The sequence below is a fragment of the Quercus lobata genome, chromosome 7, assembly GCF_001633185.2.
Source record: "Quercus lobata isolate SW786 chromosome 7, ValleyOak3.0 Primary Assembly, whole genome shotgun sequence".
NCBI classification, from domain to species: Eukaryota; Viridiplantae; Streptophyta; class Magnoliopsida; order Fagales; family Fagaceae; genus Quercus; species Quercus lobata.
In genome coordinates this window covers 33,929,049-33,950,870 of record NC_044910.1, presented here as the reverse complement: position 1 = coordinate 33,950,870, position 21,822 = coordinate 33,929,049, and the positions used below count along the sequence as shown (strand labels likewise).

Genomic DNA, 21,822 nt, shown 5'->3' with positions numbered 1-21,822 from the left:
AATGTCCAGTTGAAAAAATACTTGACATAATCCAAACCTTTGTTAATGAACTATTTTTAGAAAGCTTTAATAATACCAATTTTATTGGAAATATAAAAAACTATCAAATAAGTCAATTGTTTTTTTCTTTTCCATAAACATGTTTTCTAAACCAATGTTCCTAGGATATTCGTTGACTTTTCCTTTTTATAAATAGTCACGCAATAGGTTGGAAAAAATTCTTTCACACTAGTTTCTAGGAAAACTTTATCCTCTATTATTAATTATATATGAAAGGGCAAGATTTGGTTCCTCAGCCTAAAGGGTTCAAGGAATTAAGCCCAGAGAGCCTAATACAATGAATTTATAGAGAATGAGTTTAAAAACTAGGCCTTAATGAATTCTGCAGCAACTATAGTTGGCCCAGATGACAAAGAAGCAAATATAAAATAATTTAATTCAAAGAGAATTGTCCTTGGCACAATCCGAGAAGATTAGTTCTTGTATATATCCCTTGAATATGATTACAAACATCATTCTTGTTGCTACAATATTTTTCTCTTAATTCTCTCTTCCCCTTTCCCTCAGGGTATTCTTTCTCTTTTATACTCTTTTCTTATTTCATCTCCACCCTTCACATATAGACCAAATTACTGGTATTGGTCCTTGTCCTATCAGCAGCTTCCTGAAATTTTTAGGAGCAACTGTAAGGCTGAAAATTACTGTTTAGGTATCACTTCCTCATTAGTGCGATCAGAGAGTTAATTATATAGCATTCAATGCGGTGGTAGCAGCTTTCTCTTAGATATTTCATAGTTCCCCTTTGTCCTGTACCTTCATGATGTGTATCCTTATCAATAGAATCTCCTGAAACATCTTCCTGGATGGCAAACCATATCTTCAGACCTCTGCTTTGCTCAGCCAAGGAGGTAATCCTCCTCGGACCACCTTCTTGGACTCTTATGCGAACTTCCATGATAGCGTTTAACCATCCTCGGACTACTAGGCATCCTCGGACCGGGCTCCCAGCCCAATATATACTACTAGGCCTATCATCCATACAATATATTATAGGGAAAATTGTATCTAAGACTAAAACATAAATTACATCTTGTCATCTTACCATCAACTCATCAAAAAATTTTCATTTAAGGCCCAAAATAAATAAATAAAATTGACATCATATCATTGTAATAGTCATTGGTCTAAATTATAAGTTTGAAAATCAATAGAGTAAATTATAAGTTTTGAAAGTCGAGCTATGAATTAGAAATGGAGCCAAACTTAGAAGATGCAAACTGTATTTTATTCATTCTATTATTTGTTCCTAAAAAATGTGATTTGTGTAATCTTGGTCCTTCAATTGAAAACAAAAATCCAATTTATTAATTGAAATTTTAAAAGAACAAAATGTAGCTACAAAATTTGTTGTAGTATAAGACTATAACCTTACTCAATAAAATAAATATTACTATATATTTTGAAAATCTAATCATTGAATTGCCTATTGTTTATGCTCATAATACATGTGGGGATCGTTCGATTAATAGGCTCATAGGATTCAGAATGGGTTCAGGATTGTTGGGCCAGTGGCCCATCGGAGGCCATATACCCGTCCGAGGACACCATGGTCCTCAGCAGAACGCGTCCGAGGACGATCGCGTCCGAGGACAATCAAGACGTGGTCTTGTTGCGATCAGATCTCAGAATTCAGTCATCTCAAAGGGTAGAGTAGCCGACTAAAGATGAAAGAGATAAGGCAAACAAATATCTGAAGCTACAGCTACCTCCGCATTAATGACCTCTCAACCAACTCTCTGGCCGCATTAATGTGGAGGTGATACCTGAACAGTGGGGAAGCAGCCTTACAGCTGCCCATAGGAAGTTCCAGGAGGTGCCAGATGGGACAGAAAGAAATCCTCCGAACCCAACTTACACGTGTGCGGCGAGGATGGAGCGCAAAGGGAGATATATAAACTAAAAGAAGAACATGAAAAGGGGGGGATCGAGACAGAAAAAAAGAAAGAAAAAGAACAAGAGACGGAAAGTAAAGAGAGAAAAGGGAGAAGAGAAAGAAGGATTGGTACTAGTCACTAAGGAGGAATATCCAGAGTATCAACTGAAAAACCTTGAACGTTCATGAAATTGAGTCTTTGGAGGATAGATTACAGTTAGCCTAGTTCTTTACACCCACGCTCTAAAAATCATATTGTCTGGGCCCTTTACGTACGAACCCGATACTGTTTTGGTTCGGTACTAAATCGTGTCCTTACAATTGGCGCCGTCTGTGGGAAGAACTTGTGTTAGCTTGTGTAACCTCTAATACAACGTTTTCGATGGAAGGAGTGGAACTGCCTCACCCCGCAGCGGGGCTGCATCAGGGTGATATCAGCCCGCATCAGGCAGAGTCAAGGGGCTCTCAGCCTGGTGGTCCTCGAAGAAGTCCTGAACAGAGGGAAGTCCAGGAGGGGAGCATACATACTACTCACACCACGAGAACCCGTACACGCGGGAAGAGTCACGTTTCCCACGTGAAGCATGATGGGGATCTGCAACGTGAGATTGCGGACTTGAAGAGAGAGTTGCGCCATGCACGACGGGAACGTTCACCACCTCGCTTCGAACTATCATCCGGGGAGTCGGATGAAACTAGTTACAGGCGGAGGTCGAGGACTCCGCAAAGCGAAACTTTCTCCTACGAAGAGGAGCGTCGTCATAGGCGTAGGCGTAAAAGTCCCACTAGCAGGGGCTTGGGAAACGATGCGATGAACAAAGCATTGAGTCAGATTTCCAAATCACCATTTACAAGAAGCATAGATGATGCTACCCATCCTCGGCGGTTTAATCAACCTACGTTCTCTCTGTATGATGGCCACTCGGATCCGGTGGAACATGTAAGTTATTACAGCCAGAAGATGGCTATTCATTCCAGGGATGATGCTCTGATGTGCAAGATTTTTCCATCGAGTTTGGGTCCAACGGCGATGAGGTGGTTCAATGGCTTAAGGGCCAATTCTGTGGGATCCTTCAAAGCACTGACCCAGGCTTTTGGCGCTCGCTTTATTACATGCAGCAGAACTCCTTTGCCTCTGGGCTCCTTGTTGACTTTGTCTATGCGAGAGGGTGAGACTCTCAAGAGCTACTTGGATAGGTACTGGGAAATGTTTAACGAGATAGGGGGAAGAATGACGCTGTGGCTATAACCACTTTCAAAGCCGGTCTCCCAGCTGACTACGACTTGAGGAAATCTTTGACGGGCAAACCTGTCACCAGTGTGCGCCAGCTGATGGACAGAATAGAGAAGTACAAGAGAATAGAGGAGGATCAACATCAGGGGAAAGGAAAGGCCAAAGTGATCCCTCAGGAGAGAAGGGATTTCAGGTCGGATCGTTATAATAATAATCGACCAAGGAGGGACTTCGCTGGGCAGTCAGCCTCGGCGGATGCCCAGGCCGTTAATGCAGTGTTTCGGGAGCCTGTTCAACAGGTCTTGGAGAAGATAAAGGATGAGCCATTCTTCAAATGGCCGAACAGGATGGCGGGAGAGCCTACAAAGCGCAACCCGAGTTTGTATTGCCATTACCATCAAGACCATGGTCACACGACAGACAACTGTAGGAATTTATGGGACCATTTGGAGCAGTTGGTCCGAGAAGGGAAATTAAAGCAACTCTTGCACCATTCCAGCGGAAGGGCGAGCCAGGCAGGTTCTGAGGTGCGGGGGGATGCCTCATCAAGGCTACCCCGGGGAACGATCAATGTCATCTTTGTGGCCCCGGGAAGGACTGGCTCTTGCCCCACAAGAGTGTCGTCGGTGTCCCGATTCCCCGCCGAGGATCGTTCTCAAGCATCGAAGAGGGCCAAGAGGCGTGTCCCTTTGATTTTGGGTTTTTCAGATGAAGATTTGATTGGAACTATACAACCCCATGAGGATGCCTTGGTGGTCACGCTGAGGATTGGTGGGTACGATGTCCGAAGAGTGATGGTTGATCAGGGGAGCGCAGCGGATGTGATGTATCCGGATTTGTACAAGGGGCTAGGTTTGAAACCGGGGGACTTGACGACCTATAATTCCCCTCTAGTCAGTTTTGAGGGAAGATTGGTCATTCCTATGGGGCTAATCAGGTTGCCCGTACAGTCAGGCACGGAGGTGGTGGAGGTGGATTTTATTGTCGTAGATGTTTATTCTCCATATACGGCTATCTTGGGCAGACCTTGGCTTCACGCACTCAAAGCGGTTTCGTCCACCCTACATCAGAAGGTGAAGTACCCATCCGGAGACCAAGTGCTGGAGATAGTAGGGAACCAAGCGGCTGCTCGGCAATGCCAAGTAGCGGCCATTCAGCATCGGCCAGAGGCAGAAACCTCGGCTACAGCCGATAATGAGTCATAGCAATTAAAGCCCCCAGCGTCGGGTTTAGACATACTAACCAATGGGGTGGAGTGTGAAGATCTGGAAAAGGTGATTGTCGCTGATGATCCAGAAAAATTCTTCCGGGTTGGGGCTAAGCTGCCTCTGCAAGAGAAAGCGAGTTTGCTGGAGTTCCTCCGAGCCAATGTGGACGTCTTTGCATGGGACCCGTATGAAGCCCCAGGAGTAGACCCAAGTTTCATTTGCCACCGGCTCAACGTGAACCCTGCCATTCCCCCTAGGAGACAAATCCCTCGGCGACCATCGAAAGAGCATGCCGAGGCAGTTAGAAGTGAAGTCGCCAAGCTGAAACAGGCTGGGGCTATTAAAGAAGTCTTTTATCCCCAATGGCTGGCCAATACGGTGGTAGTAAAGAAGAAAACAGGGAAGTGGCGAGTGTGCGTTGATTTCACCGATCTTAATAAGGCCTGCCCTAAAGACCCATTTCCTATGCCCAAGATTGACCAGTTGGTGGATGCAACCGTGGGCCACCCTAGGATGAGTTTCTTGGATGCCTTTCAAGGATATCACCAAATACCGCTGGCCGTTGATGATCAGGAAAAAACCGCTTTCGTGACCCCGATTGGGAACTACCATTACAAGGTGATGCCCTTCGGTCTCAAAAACGCTGGGTCTACCTACCAACGCATGATGACGAAAATGTTTGAGCCACAGCTGGGCAGAAGTATTGAAGTTTATATTGATGACATGGTGGTGAAAAGCAAGGTAGTGACTGAACATGTGGAGGACCTCACTAGCATCTTCGGGATATTAAGAGAGCATAAGTTGCGCCTGAATGCTTCGAAGTGTTCCTTTGGTGTAGGTTCCGGGAAATTCTTGGGGTACATGGTGACCCATAGGGGAATTGAGGTGAATCCAGATCAGATTAGGGCCATTAACGATTTGCAAGCGCCTCGAAATCCAAAGGAAGTCCAGAGGTTGACGGGGATGACTGCTGCGTTGAACCGGTTCATCTCCAGGTCGGCTGAAAGGTGTCGTCCTTTTTTCCGTCTGTTACATAAGTGGCAGGGATTCGAATGGACCGAGGAGTGCGCTGAGGCGTTCCAGCAGTTGAAAGACTATTTATCCAAACCGCCTATCATGTCTAGCCCTGAAGTGGATGAGGTGTTGTATGCCTATCTGGCGGTAGCTCCTCACGCAGTCAGTTTCGTCTTGATGCGAGAAGACAGTGGCGTCCAGAGGCCGGTTTATTATGTGAGTAAATCCCTCCATGAAGCCGAGGTGAGATATCTGTCGTTAGAGAAGGCCATACTGGCAGTCGTTCATGCAACACGTAAACTTCCGCACTATTTTCAAGCTCACACTGTAGTTGTCTTGACCCAATTGCCTCTCAAATCCATACTTAGAAGTGCTGACTATACCGGCAGAATTGCCAAGTGGGGAACGATTCTGGGTGCTTTTGACATCAAATACATGCCCCGCACCTCTGTGAAGGGTCAAGTTCTTGCCGATCTGGTAGCTGAATTCGCTGAGTGCCCTGAGGAAGTTAGTAGGAATCAAGATCACATGGATGAAAAATCGGTTGGCGTAATATCCGCTCCAGGAGGGCCGGTATGGAAGGTATACGTGGATGGAGCCGCAAACCAACGGGGAGCTGGATTGGGATTGGTTCTGATATCTCCTGAAGAGGTCATCATCGAGAAGTCGCTAAGACTAGGGTTCTCAGCTACTAACAATGAATCAGAGTACGAAGCTCTGATAATGGGAATGAGCATGGTCCATAAAATGGGCGGAAAGGCGGTGAAACTGTTCTCGGACTCGAAGCTGGTCGTTGGCCAGGTGACTGGAGAGTTGGAGGCCAGAGACCCAAGGATGCAAGGGTATCTGAACCGGGTTAGGCATATGCGAACAGAGTTCGAATCTTTTGACGTATTACATATTCCACGAGGTGAAAATACCCACGCAGACTCCTTAGCGACCCTTGCCACCTCCTCAGTACGAAGTTTCCCTCGGGTAATTATTGTCGAAGACTTGCATACTCCCGCTTCCCCAGAAAAGGAAGTTTGCCAAATTCGTCAAGCTAGTCTGACGCCATGCTGGATTGACCCTATATTAAAATTTCTCGACAATGACGTGTTGCCCGAGGATAAGGTGGAAGCTGAGAAAATACGAAGGAGAGCACCTCGGTACTGGTTATCCGAGGATAAAAAGCTATATAGACGGTCCTTCTCTGGGCCATACTTGCTCTGCGTGCCTCCTGAGACCGCAGAATCAATCCTGGAAGAGTTGCATGAGGGCATTTGTGGAAGCCATACCGGAGGAAGGTCCCTGTCATGCCGAGCACTAACGCAAGGTTATTGGTGGCCGAATATGCAGAAAGAAGCGCAGGAGTACGTTAAGAAATGCGATCAGTGTCAAAGATATGCTCCGAATATCCACCAACCCGGAGGAGTTCTTAACCCTCTTTCGAGCCCTTGGCCCTTTGCACAATGGGGGCTGGACATTGTCGGCCCTTTTCCTAAAGCTATAGGAAACAAGAAGTACCTGCTGGTCGGCACAGACTACTTTACTAAATGGGTTGAAGCTGAACCCTTGGCGAACATCCGGGACGTAGATGTGAAGAAGTTTGTCTGGAAGAACATTGTTACGCGATTTGGAATCCCACGAGCTCTTGTTTCGGACAATGGGCTCCAGTTCGATAGCAATGCCTTTAGGAAATACTGTTCAGAACTGGGAATAAGAAACAGATATTCCACTCCAGCTTATCCGCAAGGCAATGGGCAGGCTGAAGCTGTTAACAAGGTCATTGTCAATGGGCTTAAGAAGAGACTAGACGACGCGAAAAGGAAAATGGGTGGAAGAACTACCACATGTGCTTTGGACGTATCGAACAACACCCCGACGTTCGACGGGAGAAACTCCCTTTTCCATGACCTATGGGGCCGAGGCCGTTATTCCCCTGGAAACTGGATTCCCAACATTGAAGACCAGTGCATTCTCTTCTAGCAACAATGATGCAATGTTGGAAAAAAGTCTAGACCTGATTGAAGAACGAAGGGAGAGCGCGATGGTACGGCTAGCTTACTACCAGCACAAACTCAAGCAGTGCTACGATAGCAATGTGAGGATGAGGCCGTTAGCCATAGGAGATCTGGTGCTGAGAAAAGTCCTGGGGGCCACTAAGAATCCAAATTGGGGAAAACTGGGACCCAATTGGGAGGGACCATACCGGATTACTTCTGTAGCAGGAATAGGGGCTTACTATCTAGAAGACCTAGATGAAAAACCTGTACTCCATCCTTGGAATGTAAATAATCTCAGAAGGTATTATTACTAGTAAAGAAGTTTCAATTCAGATTTTCTCTTTTAAACTTACGTCGAATATGCATCCTGTAAATTTCGCATCCTGTCATATCATACTGAATTGTTAAACAGAAACTGAGTTATGCCAGGTCCTCGGATCGCAAACTTAGTGGAAATTAACATCCTATCATACTGAATTGTTAAACAGAAACTGAGTTATGCCAGGTCCTCGGATCGCAAACTTAGTGGAAATTAACATCCTATCATACTGAATTGTTAAACAGAAACTGAGTTATGCCAGGTCCTCGGATCGCAAACTTAGTGGAAATTAACATCCTATCATACTGAATTGTTAAACAGAAACTGAGTTATGCCAGGTCCTCGGATCGCAAACTTAGTGGAAATTAACATCCTATCATTCATACTGAATTGTTAAACAGAAACTGAGTTATGCCAGGTCCTCTGATCGCAAACTTAGTGGAAATTAACATCCTATCATTCATACTGAATTGTTAAACAGAAACTAAGTTATGCCAGGTCCTCAGATCGCAAACCTAGTGGAAATTAACATCCTATCATTCATACTGAACTGTTGAACAGAAACTAGGTCATGTCAAGTCCTCAGACCGTAAACTCGGTAGAAATTGACCTGCTAAGTGGTGTATCGAATTATTAAGTGGTAAATAGAGCGGTGATGAGCTTTCTAAATCATAAACTTGGTGAAAATAATGCCCTATGAACATTCATTAAAGAGTCAGAAAGAGAAAGCCTCGAATGCAAGGTTGGCGTATAATGAAAAAGGTGATTGAGATGGACCCATACAAAATTACGACGACAAAGTAAGTACGGGTGAAGATAACTTAGAGTCATCAGAATGATAAGAAGCTAAACGAGAAAGTACTCTATTAAATGTCTAGTCAAAGTTACAAAACAGTTTCTACTTTTTTACTTTTAAATGGTAATGTCCCCAGTTGATTGAACTGTGGAGTCCAATTCTTGTTGAAAACCTTGTGAGACCGTCTCTGCCTTTGAAGCAGTGGTGGGTTTGTTGGGGGAAGCTCCTGGAGGGGAATTGCGAGGCAGAGCCTCCTCGTTAGGGTTAATAGCTGGGGAAGGGGTATCAGCCTGGTACGATTGAGGCGCTGAAGAGCGTATCGCTTCGGGGTAATATACGTTCTCTGGCTTACGTAGTTCCGATGAGGCTTCAACCCCAGCACGGTCCAGAGCCTCACTCCAGGTTCTCGCGCAGAAGATGCGGCACACCTCCGGAACTTCGGCTCTTAGGGCTTTCTCAGTTTCAGCTATCCCAAGTTCATAGCCCCTCTGCTCGGCTTCATTCATTGCCTGTTCGGACTTGATTTTCGCTTTCTCGGCTTGTTCTTTGAGCTTTTCAGCTTTCTCCCTTAGCTTCTGAGTCTCTTCCAGATGCTTCTTAAGAACAAGAACTTGCTCCTGAGTCTTCTTCAGCTCGGCATTCGCTTCACGCAGAAGCTTGGCTTGTTCCTCGGTCTGCTTCTGGTAACCTTCTGATGTCAATTCAGCATTCTTGCGAGCTTCTTCTTCGACCTGTAGTTTTTTCCTTGCGGCGATTAAATCCTGTTCAGATTTGGACAAGGTTTGTACAGCCGTTGCCCTTCTTTTCCTTTCACCATCTAGCTGGTTGGAGCAAGCATTGAGCATCTCGTCGAGCTTGAAAGTATTTTGGATGATCTGTAAGAAACGGGGTGTGAATTAGCGTCCTAGTTAATGAAAAATGCGCATTAGTAAGCAACAGTCGCACAATGAAACAGTGTAAAAAACAGTGTCTCACCATGCCCAAATATCGTTTATTGTCAAAGATGAGTTGATTCTTCCTCACATTCTTTATCTCAGCCATATCCTTTGGGAGCAATAAGGCCTCCTCTATGGCCGAGGCTACATGACACCCAATGCCGCCGTTGAAGTCCCTTATAGAGGCATCGTCTCGCAGGGGCTCCCCACTGAGCATAGGAGCTGGCAGCCACGCCTGTGAATCGGGACGTGGGGAATCAGATTTCTCTTGACCCCGCGTAGCGGCGTGCCTAGTTTTCTGCTGCTTTGCAGCTCGTTGGACATCCTCCTCTCGAGTGGGGCGAGATTTACTCGCATCTATCACCTCCTTACCCTTCTGTTCTCTGCGCTTTTCTTGCTCGGCAATACTGGTCGGCGTTGGTTGCGGAGAAGATTGAGGAGGGTGGCGAGGAACTGTAGGAGGAGACCTGGCTGGAAGAGATGAAACCAGGGATGGTACTGTTTGGGCAGGTGCAGCCTTTCCCTGTTGACCTTCCATCAGCTCCATTAAACTTTTCTGGGGTTTCCTGTGTACCCCCATCTCGTCAGAACTTTCCTTGGGGCTTGTGGGCTGATCGAGAATCTCTAAGTCGTCCGTGGATTCAGACACTGTTACAACGATTTCCTTGTTTTTTCCCCTTTTCCTTTTCCTATTGGTTCCCTTTTTCTTGAAGGAAGATGAGGGTAAAGAAGGCCCCGCCGAGACGCTGGCCACAAGAAGAGGCTCTGTGAGAGGTGTGTGTTTGGGAAGTGGGATACCCTCTGGAACAACGAACCCTTCGTAGGCAACACTGATACGGCGAAGCCGAGGATCGCGTGCCCTAATCACGTACTTCGGCGCCTGAAAGCCAAAAGAAAGGGGGGTATAGCCAAGAATTAAATGTGCTGCCCGTAGCTGACCATCAGCCTCGTTCACGTATATTTCGGCTTTCAATAATCTGTCTAGGCTCGCTTTATTGACTAATCTGAGATTGGGCTTCGTGTAGCGTCTATCTGCAAAACCGTTAATTTTAAAGTTAAATTTGTAAGACCCGAAAATAATAAAGGTAAGTAAAATGTGTTCACGAGCTAAGTGGCATAGGTCTGTAACTTTGCACCCACCTGGTGTTCCTTCTACTGTCGGGCAAGGTAGACCATCATGCCATTCCCCAGAAAAAATAAGGAAATCCTCCTTTAAGTACTTATTTGAAGTAGGGAGGCACTGAATTAGCCTTACTGCAGGATATCTCGACTTGAGATAATAATCCTGGTCAGCTAGGCGGTGAAGGCTGTATACCCAATTCACGTCGTGATGGGATAGGTTTAGATCCATTCTCTGATTCAAAGCGTCTATACTCCCCAGAACCCTAAACATATTGGGAGCGCATTGGGTGGGGGATAGCCTAAAGAAATTAAGATAACCCCTAGTGATACTGCCCATGGGGATGGTCATCCCGCCTTCAATAAAGGCAATCATGGGGATAACCACCTCCCCAGTTTGCCTGGCGTCAACCCACTCCCCTTGGGCTGCATACCTCATCCCTACCATAGGTGGGATATTGTACTTAGAGCGGAAGTTTCTAATACCCTCCTCGGAGTCAACGAGACGCCGAAAGGGATTCTTCTGTTTCCCCATTTTTCTAAAGAGACTTAGTAGAGAAAAAACTTTTTGGTGTAGAAAAACAATGGCAAAAGCTTCAAGAGGACTTACAGGTTCAAAGGAAGGACCTCGGACAACGTATGATTATTTGTAGTCGCCAGGAGAACAGTGAAGACTGGAAGAAGGCAGATTCAATGTATAAACTCTGGAACCACGTAACCATTAAGGACAAGGTGCAGGTTCAATTTGGGAGCGCCTTTATAGTCATGTGAAGGTTGTGAGCGGTAAAATTCCCGCTCACAAAACAAGAGAAGCCCCCTACCGTTTGATTTGGATCTCACCGTCGAACGTGGGAGACAAGGGAGTTGTCAAAATTTAATGCTACCAAAACCGGGGTGCTGAAGCGTCAGGGGCATACCCCAAAACGCGCACAGGTGCAGGCTTATGACGTCAAAATCCACCTTTTCTCCTAAAGAGTCGAAAAGTAGGATTTTGAGGGGCTATTGTGGGGATCGTTCGATTAATAGGCCCATAGGATTCAGAATGGATTCAGGATTGTTGGGCCAGTGGCCCATCGGAGGCCATATACCCGTCCGAGGACACAATGGTCCTCGGCAGAACGCGTCCGAGGACGATCAGGACGTGGTCTCGTTGCGATCAGATCTCAGAATTCAGTCATCTCAAAGGGTAGAGTAGCTGACTAAAGATGAAAGAGATAAGGCAAACAAATATCTGAAGCTACAGCTACCTCCGCATTAATGACCTCTCAACCAACTCTCTGGCCGCATTAATGTGGAGGTGATACCTGAACAGTGGGGAAGCAGCCTTACAGCTGCCCATAGGAAGTTCCAGGAGGTGCCAGATGGGACAGAAAGAAATCCTCCGAACCCAACCTACACGTGTGCGGCGAGGATGAAGCGCAAAAGGAGATATATAAACTAAAAGAAGAACATGAAAAGGGGGGGATCGAGACAGAAAAAAAGAAAGAAAAAGAACAAGAGACGGAAAGTAGAGAGAGAAAAGGGAGAAGAGAAAGAAGGATTGGTACTAGTCACTAAGGAGGAATATCCAGAGTATCAACTGAAAAACCTTGAACGTTCATGAAATTGAGTCTTTGGAGGATAGATTACAATTAGCCTAGTTCTTTACACCCACGCTCTAAAAATCATATTGTCTGGGCCCTTTACGTACGAACCCGATACTGTTTTGGTTCGGTACTAAATCGTGTCCTTACAATACACATATCAAATTTTATGTCAATTAGATATTATATATTATATGATCTATAAGTTAGTATTTTATGCATACTTGTAAACTATAAAAACTTGCAATTTAAACAATTTATTGATGACGTAGCTATTGATCTTTAATTTTCTATAAAATTTTTAAGCATATAGGATATAAGAAGAAGATGTAATCCAACGGTGGATTCGTCAAAATTCACATTCAATAAAAAGATATTGAGTAAGATTGTAACTTAAGGTCACAACCAATTTTATAGGTTAAGGTTACAACTAATTTTGTAACTAAACTTTGTCCATTTTTAAGAAGGGAAAATATCTTCCCTTTATCTACTTTTCATTCATTTCTTAATTGTATATTTGTCCCTAAAAAAAGGAGATCGGCAATTCACCATTTCGTTAATAGATATAAATGAAAAATAGAATAGGGATTAACTTGTTATGTTTTAAATTTTTTTTTTCAACCAAAGTAAAACTTTTTTAAAACCAAGGAATCAAATAAAAAAATGTCACAAATTTGAGTGATTTAAAATATGATCTACCTGATTTTATGTCATGCAACTCTTTAATTAAAGGTTATGATTGTGATTTGTGAGTATCAACAATGATGGAGAAAGAGGAGCTAATTAAATTTTGCACAATTAACTTCTTTTCCTCATTTCATTTTAATAGGATTTTCTGAATCCTTTATGTTTACGTTTAATTCTTCGGAAGCGACAAATTGAAACCAATTGACCAAGGGTTAGGGCATAAAGACAATGCACATTTTAGTCTCTTTCACTCTCTCTTTTGGTCACTTTCAATAAATTTGGTGTGCATAAAAGATACTAACCTCATCACACACGCTTCTCGCATGCGATGAGGTTTTTTTTTTTTTTTTTTTTTAGTGTCATAATTTTTCATTCATTCCAATTTGAAGTTTACAAGTTTTCTCATTAATATTATGCATTTAGAACTACTAATACAACTAGTAGTGTCATGAGGCTAACTTCAAAAAATGAACAAATATTACATGTTTATTTTGTAGCAAAAAAAAAAACCTGTATTTTTATTTTATATATATAATTTTTATTTAGAGAATCTAATTTATAAGTAGATAAAGCAATTTGAAAATCAACGAGATGGTGACCCTATTTTTTAGGCAATGTTTTAGTGGGAGTTAGAGTTTTTTTTTTTTTTTTTACTGAATTGTCATTTCGTTTGATCTCTACTTAAACATAGGGGTGTAAAGACCAACAAATCATATAATAGATATAGCCAACAAATCAACAATGCCAACAGCATGTTGGCATTATGTTGGCATTGTTGATTCTCGGTTTGGATAGAAGAGGATCCATGCTTTCTAATGCAACCTCTTCATTATGATGTAATTTTTTCTGTTATTTAATGAAAGTTCTAGTCTTCCTATTAAAAAAAAAAATAGAATAGATATAGATAAAACCACCTACTCAAATGATATAATGATTGTTATGCCATCTCTGTTTCTTTGAATCCAAAAGACATCGTGGTTTTTTTTTTTTTTTTTTTTTTTCATTATAGCGAAGTTGAATTGACAAAGGTGTTCTTGTTGGAATTGAATGATAAATTTATTCAATTCTAATTTCCTTTGCGTACGTATGGATTAACTTACTTTATTCAGTTTATTTTGCTTAATAAATCAATTAGATACAAATATGCCGTATACTAAAAAGAAACTCATTGATCCCTTTTTTTTTTGAACTAGCATTGATCCCTTTATTTGATGATAGAAAAAAAAAATCATTGAGTTCAGCCAAAAAAGAAAAAAAAAACACAATCATTGTGAAACTAATCTCTATCAGTGTACATTGGAAGGCATATAGGTACAGCTAACCGTCACTTCAACGGAATTCTTTCATCTCAAGAAAAAAAGCATGGGTATGCTATCATATTGACGTGGAGGTGCTAAAACCTTTGAATACAATCGAGTCAATTAATGAAAGGTTAGCCTCCCCATTCCTAGACCCTTGTATCTCGTGAATTCTACGCCAAATTAAATTAAAACTTCAGTGAAGGTCACTGTATTAGCAGTTTAATATGATTAATTTTGTCAATTTATTTTATTATTTAAATTATTTATTTTATTATTTATAAGCCTCACTATATTTTTTGGTCTATTCATAAATCTCACTATACTATTTCAACTAATTTTTACTTTTATTTACAATACTTTTAATAAAAAATTTTCAATTTCAGTAAAATAAATGAATTTCAAACAGACCCTATGTCTCCAACACAAAGATTAGGCTATGAATCCGTTTGAGATCCATTTATTTTGCTGAAAGTACGGTAGGTAAAGGTAAAAATTAACTAAAACAATACAGTGAGACCCATAAATAGTATCAAAAAGTGTAATCTGACTCATAAGTGATAGCAAAATTAAACTAAATAATAAAATAAGTTGGTAAAAATACTTTTTACTGAAATTGAAATTTTTTTGCTAAAAATACTGTAGATAAAGATAAAAGTTAGCTAAAATAGTATAGTGAGACCCATAAATAATATCAAAAAGTGTAATGAAACTCATGAATAGTAACAAAACTAAGCTAAATAGTAAAAAATGTTGGCAAAAATAAGTAGTGCCAAACGGGCACCATATGTTAAATTTCCCACAGTATAAGGGCAAACTGTAAATCAAAACAAAGATAAAATGGTAACAACTTCAGAGACAAATTTTGAGCTTAGGGCTATCATATAATCAACAACCTCATCGATTGAGGAGCGGATCAACTAGTCTTAACAGATAAAGATAAAATGATAACAACTTCAAGGAAATATTTTGAGCTCAGCTAAACTTCATCAATAAAGGCGTAGATCAACCAGGAATGATAAAAAAGGTAGCGTATGGTAGACTAAAATAAGGGCAGTCAATACGAAACTCTAATGCCTAGAGAGTTTCATAAGCAAGCAGGCTAGGATGAATGTAGGCGACAAAAGAAAGCAGGCTTTTCACTTGGAAAAGAAGCCTATTTATTTTGTGCTCTGTGACTAAAGAATTCATAAAAATTGAAGCTGATACTACCCAGAATGAACATGAATTTGGTGCCACCAATCTTGTGGCTTAATGGGACTCATAGGGAGAACCTAGGCTCAAACCTTCTCCCACCTCCCCCCAGACCCCACTTGGTTGTAAGCAAAAAAAAAAGTGTATAAACAGTTTGAAAAATGAATTAACTCCTTTCTCTAAGGAAAAAGGGAAACGGAAACATACTATAAAAATTGTTGAGAGACACCCAAATCTTACCCAGAAGGCTAGAAGTACTTCACATTTGGTGAATGCAATTCCCTTATTGAATAAGAAGCAAGCCAATTATTAATACAGAGAACAAGCCCGAACAACTGACAATCTAACAATGATATACGGGATTTTACTTCAAACCTGGGTTGTACCCCATGAGTAACATAACATCATGGGCCAATGCCAAATAAAAAGTATGCTTAAGGTAACATATGAGAAAGACAAATGTTCCACATTTCCTAATACTAGAAACACATGAGGAAATGATACGTCCTCAGCATTAACAAAGTACTTATGATACCAAATAACATAAGTTATCTGAATACAAAGCATCAAGTCTATTAGGAATCACCACACCACACCACACCACAGTAGAAGTACCACAGAATTTAGAAGGTAGACCCATTCCATCCAAAGTTAGAACCCTGCCAAATAAACAAAGCATCATTATCATCTAAAGTTAAAGCATACAACATAAACCAACTGTTACCATGGACCCTTTTTTTTTTTTGGGTGGTGGTTTTGGGGTGGGGGGGGGGGGGGGGGGGGGGTTGGTTATGGATTTTTTTTTTCTTTTTGAAAATGCAAACAAGATCTCTGCTGATGATTTTAAACAGTAAAGATTTATTTACATGATCTAGTTCTGGTGTAAAGCATGCAAACACTGTGCATATTCTTGAGATTGATGTGCCTAAACAAAAAGGAAAAATGCAATGAGACAAAAGAAGTGCACAGATATAACCCTTCTTCATGAGAAAGTTCAGATAGTTTGCCTTAGTGTCATAGAATTTGAGGAAGAATCTGGACTTGGGAACAGACAACTTAGTCTCAAGAATTGTGGCAATTGCAGCACTCAGCTTTTTGTTCACATCTGGGTTAAGGCCACCAATGGACACCAGCTCGCCATAGGCTGCTGGCTGCTCAGTACCACCAAATGCTATGGGTATTGATCCTTTCAATACAATCATCACATACTGCATATTAACAGATACAAAACGGTTAAAGCTTTTGGAGAATAGATACCAGAACAAGATAAATATCAGGCTAACCATACGACCATTCTTTTAATTGATTACGAGAAAATGTGAAAACAAGAAGAAATAACTAAACTAAATGGTAATCAAAATTTTCAATCTAAAATTAAGCACAGGCGCAGCATAGTATGTTGAAAATCATTAAATAAATCTCTTAAATTAAACAAAAATATCTGACTTAGTTCATAATATTAGGTTTTCATTGTTCTGAACAAAACCATCCTAGTCCTAGATGAACCAATAAGCTTTGTCTACACTAACACAAGTGAACAAGTTAGGACATGCTTGAGATTAGTAATTGGTTGTCTACAAGATGAGTTACAGTTTACACAAGTATATCCGAATTTCCAATAATGAAAGATGTCCACGATGGGGCATCCACTGAGTCTTTAAATTGCTGTACCAATATCAACTAACCAATTCAATGTTTACAACATACATAACCCAAGCAATGTATTGATTAAAATAAAATTAACTTTATAAATGCCTAGCAAGAATGAAGCCCAATTCATACTATAAGTTAGTTCTTTGTATCATATATCATGACTCAACACTGAGGATAGGAACATGAAGGCCCCAAGACTCTTGATCCAGTCATAAACAAAATCAATGCTCCATAAAAGAGTATTCGAGAAAATGCTAGACCCAACTATTAGTAATCGCCAACAAGACTCTCATTCACAAACTCACTGCTCCATCCTTCTTAGTTCTTACCTTTCCCTATCCCTATCCTCTGTCCAGGTTCAGAGTAATGATTAAATAAATAACACAAAATGGAGTCAGCTAACAACAACAACAAAGCCTTGGTCCCAGTATTTTTGGGGTCGGCTATGAATCCTGAACAAGACTTGTCAAGATCGGCCACATGTATTCTTTTCCACAAAATGAAGTCAACAAACCCAACCCCAAAAAATAAATAAATAGACCTAGCAACACCCATTTCAGCTGGAATACATATGATTTACCAACTAGCAAGCCTGTCTAAAGACAAATAAGTTAGGTTGTTTTTATGTTTTTTTTTTTTTATTATAAGAAATTAGGTTGTTTTTTATGTTTGAACAAATCTAGTACAATATACTATCAAAATATTCGAATAAAACACAAGTCATTTCCACTATTCCTTTGACTGTGTTTAGAGTTCTCTTAAAATTCAAACAATGTGTATCTCTTTGCCCATAATATCACCTAAGCCACAAATCGATCACTGATAGACCAGAATAGCAAGTGTCACCAAACCATTTTGCTTAAAATTCAAGTCATGTATCAAAAATTTCAAGAATATAAGCCTTAATTTCACTCATCTAATAAAAAATCATAAAGAAACCCCAAAAAAAGAAAAAAGAAAAAAGAAAAAAAAGAAAACAGAAACAAAATAACCCCAAACAAACAACAGTAATGGCTTCAAGGAATGTTTTATCGGAAATCTGAAAAATCAAAATGAAAGAGAAAAACAGAAAGTCGACATTAACAAAACTATAGAATATAGACAGAGACAGAGAGATAGAGAGAGAGTACGGCTTCGGGTTTGCCGATGAGTTTGGCGACAGTGGAGGTGGCTTCGGAGAGGATTGAGGAGGTGTCGACGCCTTCAAGGCCAACGTTGGTCGAGATGTTCAGGCAAGGCATCTTTTCTCACTTTCTCTTTGTTTTTTCTCTGTTTCTCTCTCTGTCTCTCACTCTGTGACTCGCTCGCTCCCTGGTCTCTGTTTACTGTCTACTGCCAACAACCGCTAATATCAATCACAAACTTCAATGCATAAACAATCGATCCATTTTATGGTGAAAGTGAGAACTTTGAGAGATATTATGTCCCCGTCACATTTGGGCCTGGAAATTTTCTTTTAACTCTATGCGGCCCACAGATGTTTGTTTTTGTTTTTTCTTTTTTGAGATTTTAGGGTTAATTTTTAGGCACTCACGGATCAAGACGCTGACGTAGTACTCTATTCTCTCATGTTCATGATGTATTTCACTAGTAAATTCATGGTAGGTTTATTGTGAATGTGAGAGAAAAAATATTATATTAATATATCTCGAGAGTACCTAATAATTACTCCACTTTGAGATATTTTAAATTTCTTAAAATAACTCTATCATATAAATGACGTGTCGGGATTTTTGGGATATCTTATAGACAAAAAATAGAATAGTCTAATAAAGAACTAATACACCACATCCTTAATGAATGAAGTGTGACTATACAGTCTATACTAGTCCTTTTTGGCATGTAGGTTATATATAGTTAATTAATGTTTTTACTTGGATGGTTACATCATACATCTGAAGAGTTTGTCCCCATTTGTTATCTTCTTTCTTGGGTTTTTTTTTGGGCAATGCAAGATAGAATTGAGGAGGACCACCCTTTTTTTAATTTTTTTAATCAAAGAACTTGTTTCACTTCTTTTTTTTCTTTTTTTTGAGAATCCGGCTTGTTAGGACTTTTATTGAACAATATTGGCTAAATCAGCCTGAAATACAGCATAAGAAAGTGGAGGCACAGACTCCATCCACACTACATAATCTAAAATATGAATCGTTTGTCTAAATAATCTATGAGCTACCTTGTTACCTTCTCTCTTTGTATGAGAGTAAAGTAATGTACTAAAACTAGCTGAAGAAAGTTTAATATCCTCCACCAACAACCCAAACGGAGATAAAGAATGTTCACCCCTTTTTAAAGCTAGATGGACAAGGCTAGAGTCTCCTTCCAAAATAGCATCATTAATTCCAATTTCCCTTGCAAACTCTAGTGCTCTGTTAGCAGCAATAGCCTCCATGTCTGCTGCCTGATAAGCACAAGGGATTAGCTGCGATAGAGAAGCAATGGCTGCACCGTGTGAGTCTCGGATAATAACACATATCCCAGATTTTCCTTCATGCTCAAAAGTGGCTACGTCATAGTTGATTTTGTACAAATCACAGGGAGGGGGCTGACAGGAAGCACGTGGGCTGTGCTAAGATGGGCTGCACAGAGATGGACTTGCAACGGGCTGGGCTACACTGAACTTGTCCAGTCTTGCTTTTGCTGAGGAAGCAATCTGAGACAGCGTGCAATGTGGTTTGTTGAGTGGAGCTTGGTTCCTCTGAGTTCAAATCGACCACATCGTCATTGCGAATAGCTCGACATTCCTCTGTTCTTGTATCACCCATAAGAGCAATTCTTTGAAATCCAAAAACCTCCTGTTATGGTGAAAACCCCATTGAACCGAATCTGTCCAGACCTCATCTAGCTTGGGACACGCCCACACTGCATGTAACATTGTCTCAGGGAGCTGTTTGCACCAATCACATTGGGGATTTGTGATCATGGGCGGAGCCATGTTGAAGGGTGGGGGGGCCATGGCCCCCCCAAAATTTTGAATTTTTTTTAAATATATATATAATTATTTTAATGTTTTCAAAATTTAGTCTACAAAAATAAGAGTTGGCCCCCCCTAAGTATTTGAATTAGTCCAATGATGCTTTAAAAAAAAAAATTGGTCTAATAGTTATAGAGACAACTTTATTTTTCACAATTCTATTTTTTATTGTAAAATGTGCTTTTATATCTGTTAAATATTTGAAAAAGTTTGGCACAAAACATGTTTGAATTTATCTTTTTCAACCTGTTATGTGGCGATTAACAAGTCATTGACTTATTAAAAAATTATTGTCATTAAAACTACACATGAAATGTCTCTTTAGTTGCCACATAATGGGTCAAAGCAAAATAGTTTTAAATATGTTTGGAGCCTAATTTGTTCCTCCAAGTTTTGGATCATTCTTATTTTTGAAAATTACATTAGTTCAATTGAATAATTTTACTTACATTAGTATAAAATTTGATAATTTTTTATAGAAAATGAAACTTTTTAAGAATTTCACTATGAAAATTGTGAAAATGTATTTTATTAATTTTATGAAAGATAGCCATCAAACATAATTTTGATTGAAAATATTAAGCTCTTTTTTTGTTGGGTGTGTGTATATATATAACTTATCAAATAAAAAAATTTGTTTATATAATAAAAAAAAGCATGTGTATTTATGTGTGTGTATGGGGCTGTCTTGATAAATATATTAGTGTTGCAACTTGGCCCTCCCAAACAAAAATTCTTGGCTCCGCCCCTGTTTGTGATGATAGTGCACTACATCAGGTTTTGTTTTGTAGGCAAGGAGTCACGGCATGCTCTCCATACGTGGTTCTTGACTTTGTTCGGAATGTCCAACATCCATAACTTCTTCCACAACTAGGTTTCAAGGGCCACCTGATTCCTTTCAAGAGCTGGTTCTGCTTCTTCCTTTAGAAAGCAACAACCTGACTTGCAAGAGTAGCTACCATTATGAGATAAGGGCCAGTAGAGGTTGTCTTTCATTTTAGTTCGTGCAAGGGGAATTTTTTTGATGATTTTAGCTTCCTATAGGGTGAAGAGTCCTTCCAACATGGCAATATTCCATTGTCTTGTGTCTGTGTCAATCAAAACATCCAATGTGGCCTCCTCCATTGAGTCCACTACTGAAGACAAAACCAAACCACGGTTCTTTTAAGGCAGCCACCTGTGTTTGTAAATCTGGACTGTTTTCCCATTCCTAATGCGCCACTTTGCCCCCCTAAGGATGACATCTCTTCCATGGAGGATACTCTTCCATGCATAAGAGCTTGATCTCGAATCCTCCACCTCCATGATGGTGCAATGAGGGAAAAACCTTGCTTTGAAAATTTTGTAAAACAAGGAATCTTTATATGTCAACAGTCGCCATGCCTGTTTTGCCAAAAGTGAATCATTGTACATTGCCAAATCTCTGAAACCCATTCCCCCCACCATTTTTGATTTTGTCATTTTGTCCCATTTTAGCCAGTGAATCTTCCGCCTATTTCCTCTTTCACCCCACCAAAACTTTCTAATCAACACTTCAATTTCATTACATAGACCTATCGGTATTTTAAAGCAACCCATAGCAAAGGAAGGGATGACTTGAATTACAGATTTTATCATCACCTCCCGCCTTGCTTGTGATAGTAATTTTCCTTCCCACCCTTGCAATTTCTTCCACACCTTCTCCTTAATGTAGTTGAAACTAGCTTTTTTCCCTCTCCCTACCAACGAAGGAAGGCCCAAATACTTCTCATAATGCTGAATTTCCTGCACCCCCAGTAAGCCTCTGATAATTTCTTTAGTGTCATCTGGAGTGGATTTGCTAAAGAATAGTGCTGTCTTGCTTCTGTTTATCTTCTGACCCGACACCCTTTCATAGGAACCCAACAAATC

The 21,822-nt window shown here is 40.6% G+C and overlaps 1 protein-coding gene across 2 annotated transcripts; it reads right to left on the bottom strand.

Moving 5' to 3' along the window:
- Positions 1-15,574: 15,574 nt before the first annotated feature.
- LOC115953953 (macrophage migration inhibitory factor homolog) lies at positions 15,575-18,344 on the bottom strand. Of its 2 annotated transcripts, XM_031071790.1 has the most exons (4): positions 18,089-18,344; positions 16,313-16,513; positions 16,172-16,230; positions 15,575-15,964 (listed from the first exon to the last, which is right to left on the bottom strand). In XM_031071790.1, exons 1-3 carry the CDS (start codon positions 18,197-18,199, stop codon positions 16,177-16,179), a joined length of 366 nt encoding a protein of 121 aa, XP_030927650.1. In that variant the 5' UTR covers positions 18,200-18,344; the 3' UTR covers positions 15,575-15,964; positions 16,172-16,176. The 2 variants fall into 2 exon arrangements, with proteins under 2 accessions (XP_030927650.1, XP_030927651.1); XM_031071791.1 differs by lacking the exon at positions 16,172-16,230 and having other exon boundaries at positions 18,089-18,337.
- Positions 18,345-21,822: the final 3,478 nt, after the last annotated feature.

Bases quoted from the DNA above. Each gene is read 5' to 3' on its own strand.
- LOC115953953 (XM_031071790.1), bottom strand. From the start codon at position 18,199: ATGCCTTGCCTGAACATCTCGACCAACGTTGGCCTTGAAGGCGTCGAC. The intron at 16,514-18,088 runs GTACTCTCTCTC...GTTAATATGCAG, and splicing joins TCATCGGCAAACCCGAAGCC to TATGTGATGATTGTATTGAA. The intron at 16,231-16,312 runs GCAAACTATCTG...CTTTTTGTTTAG, and splicing joins TCAAATTCTATGACACTAAG to GCACATCAATCTCAAGAATA.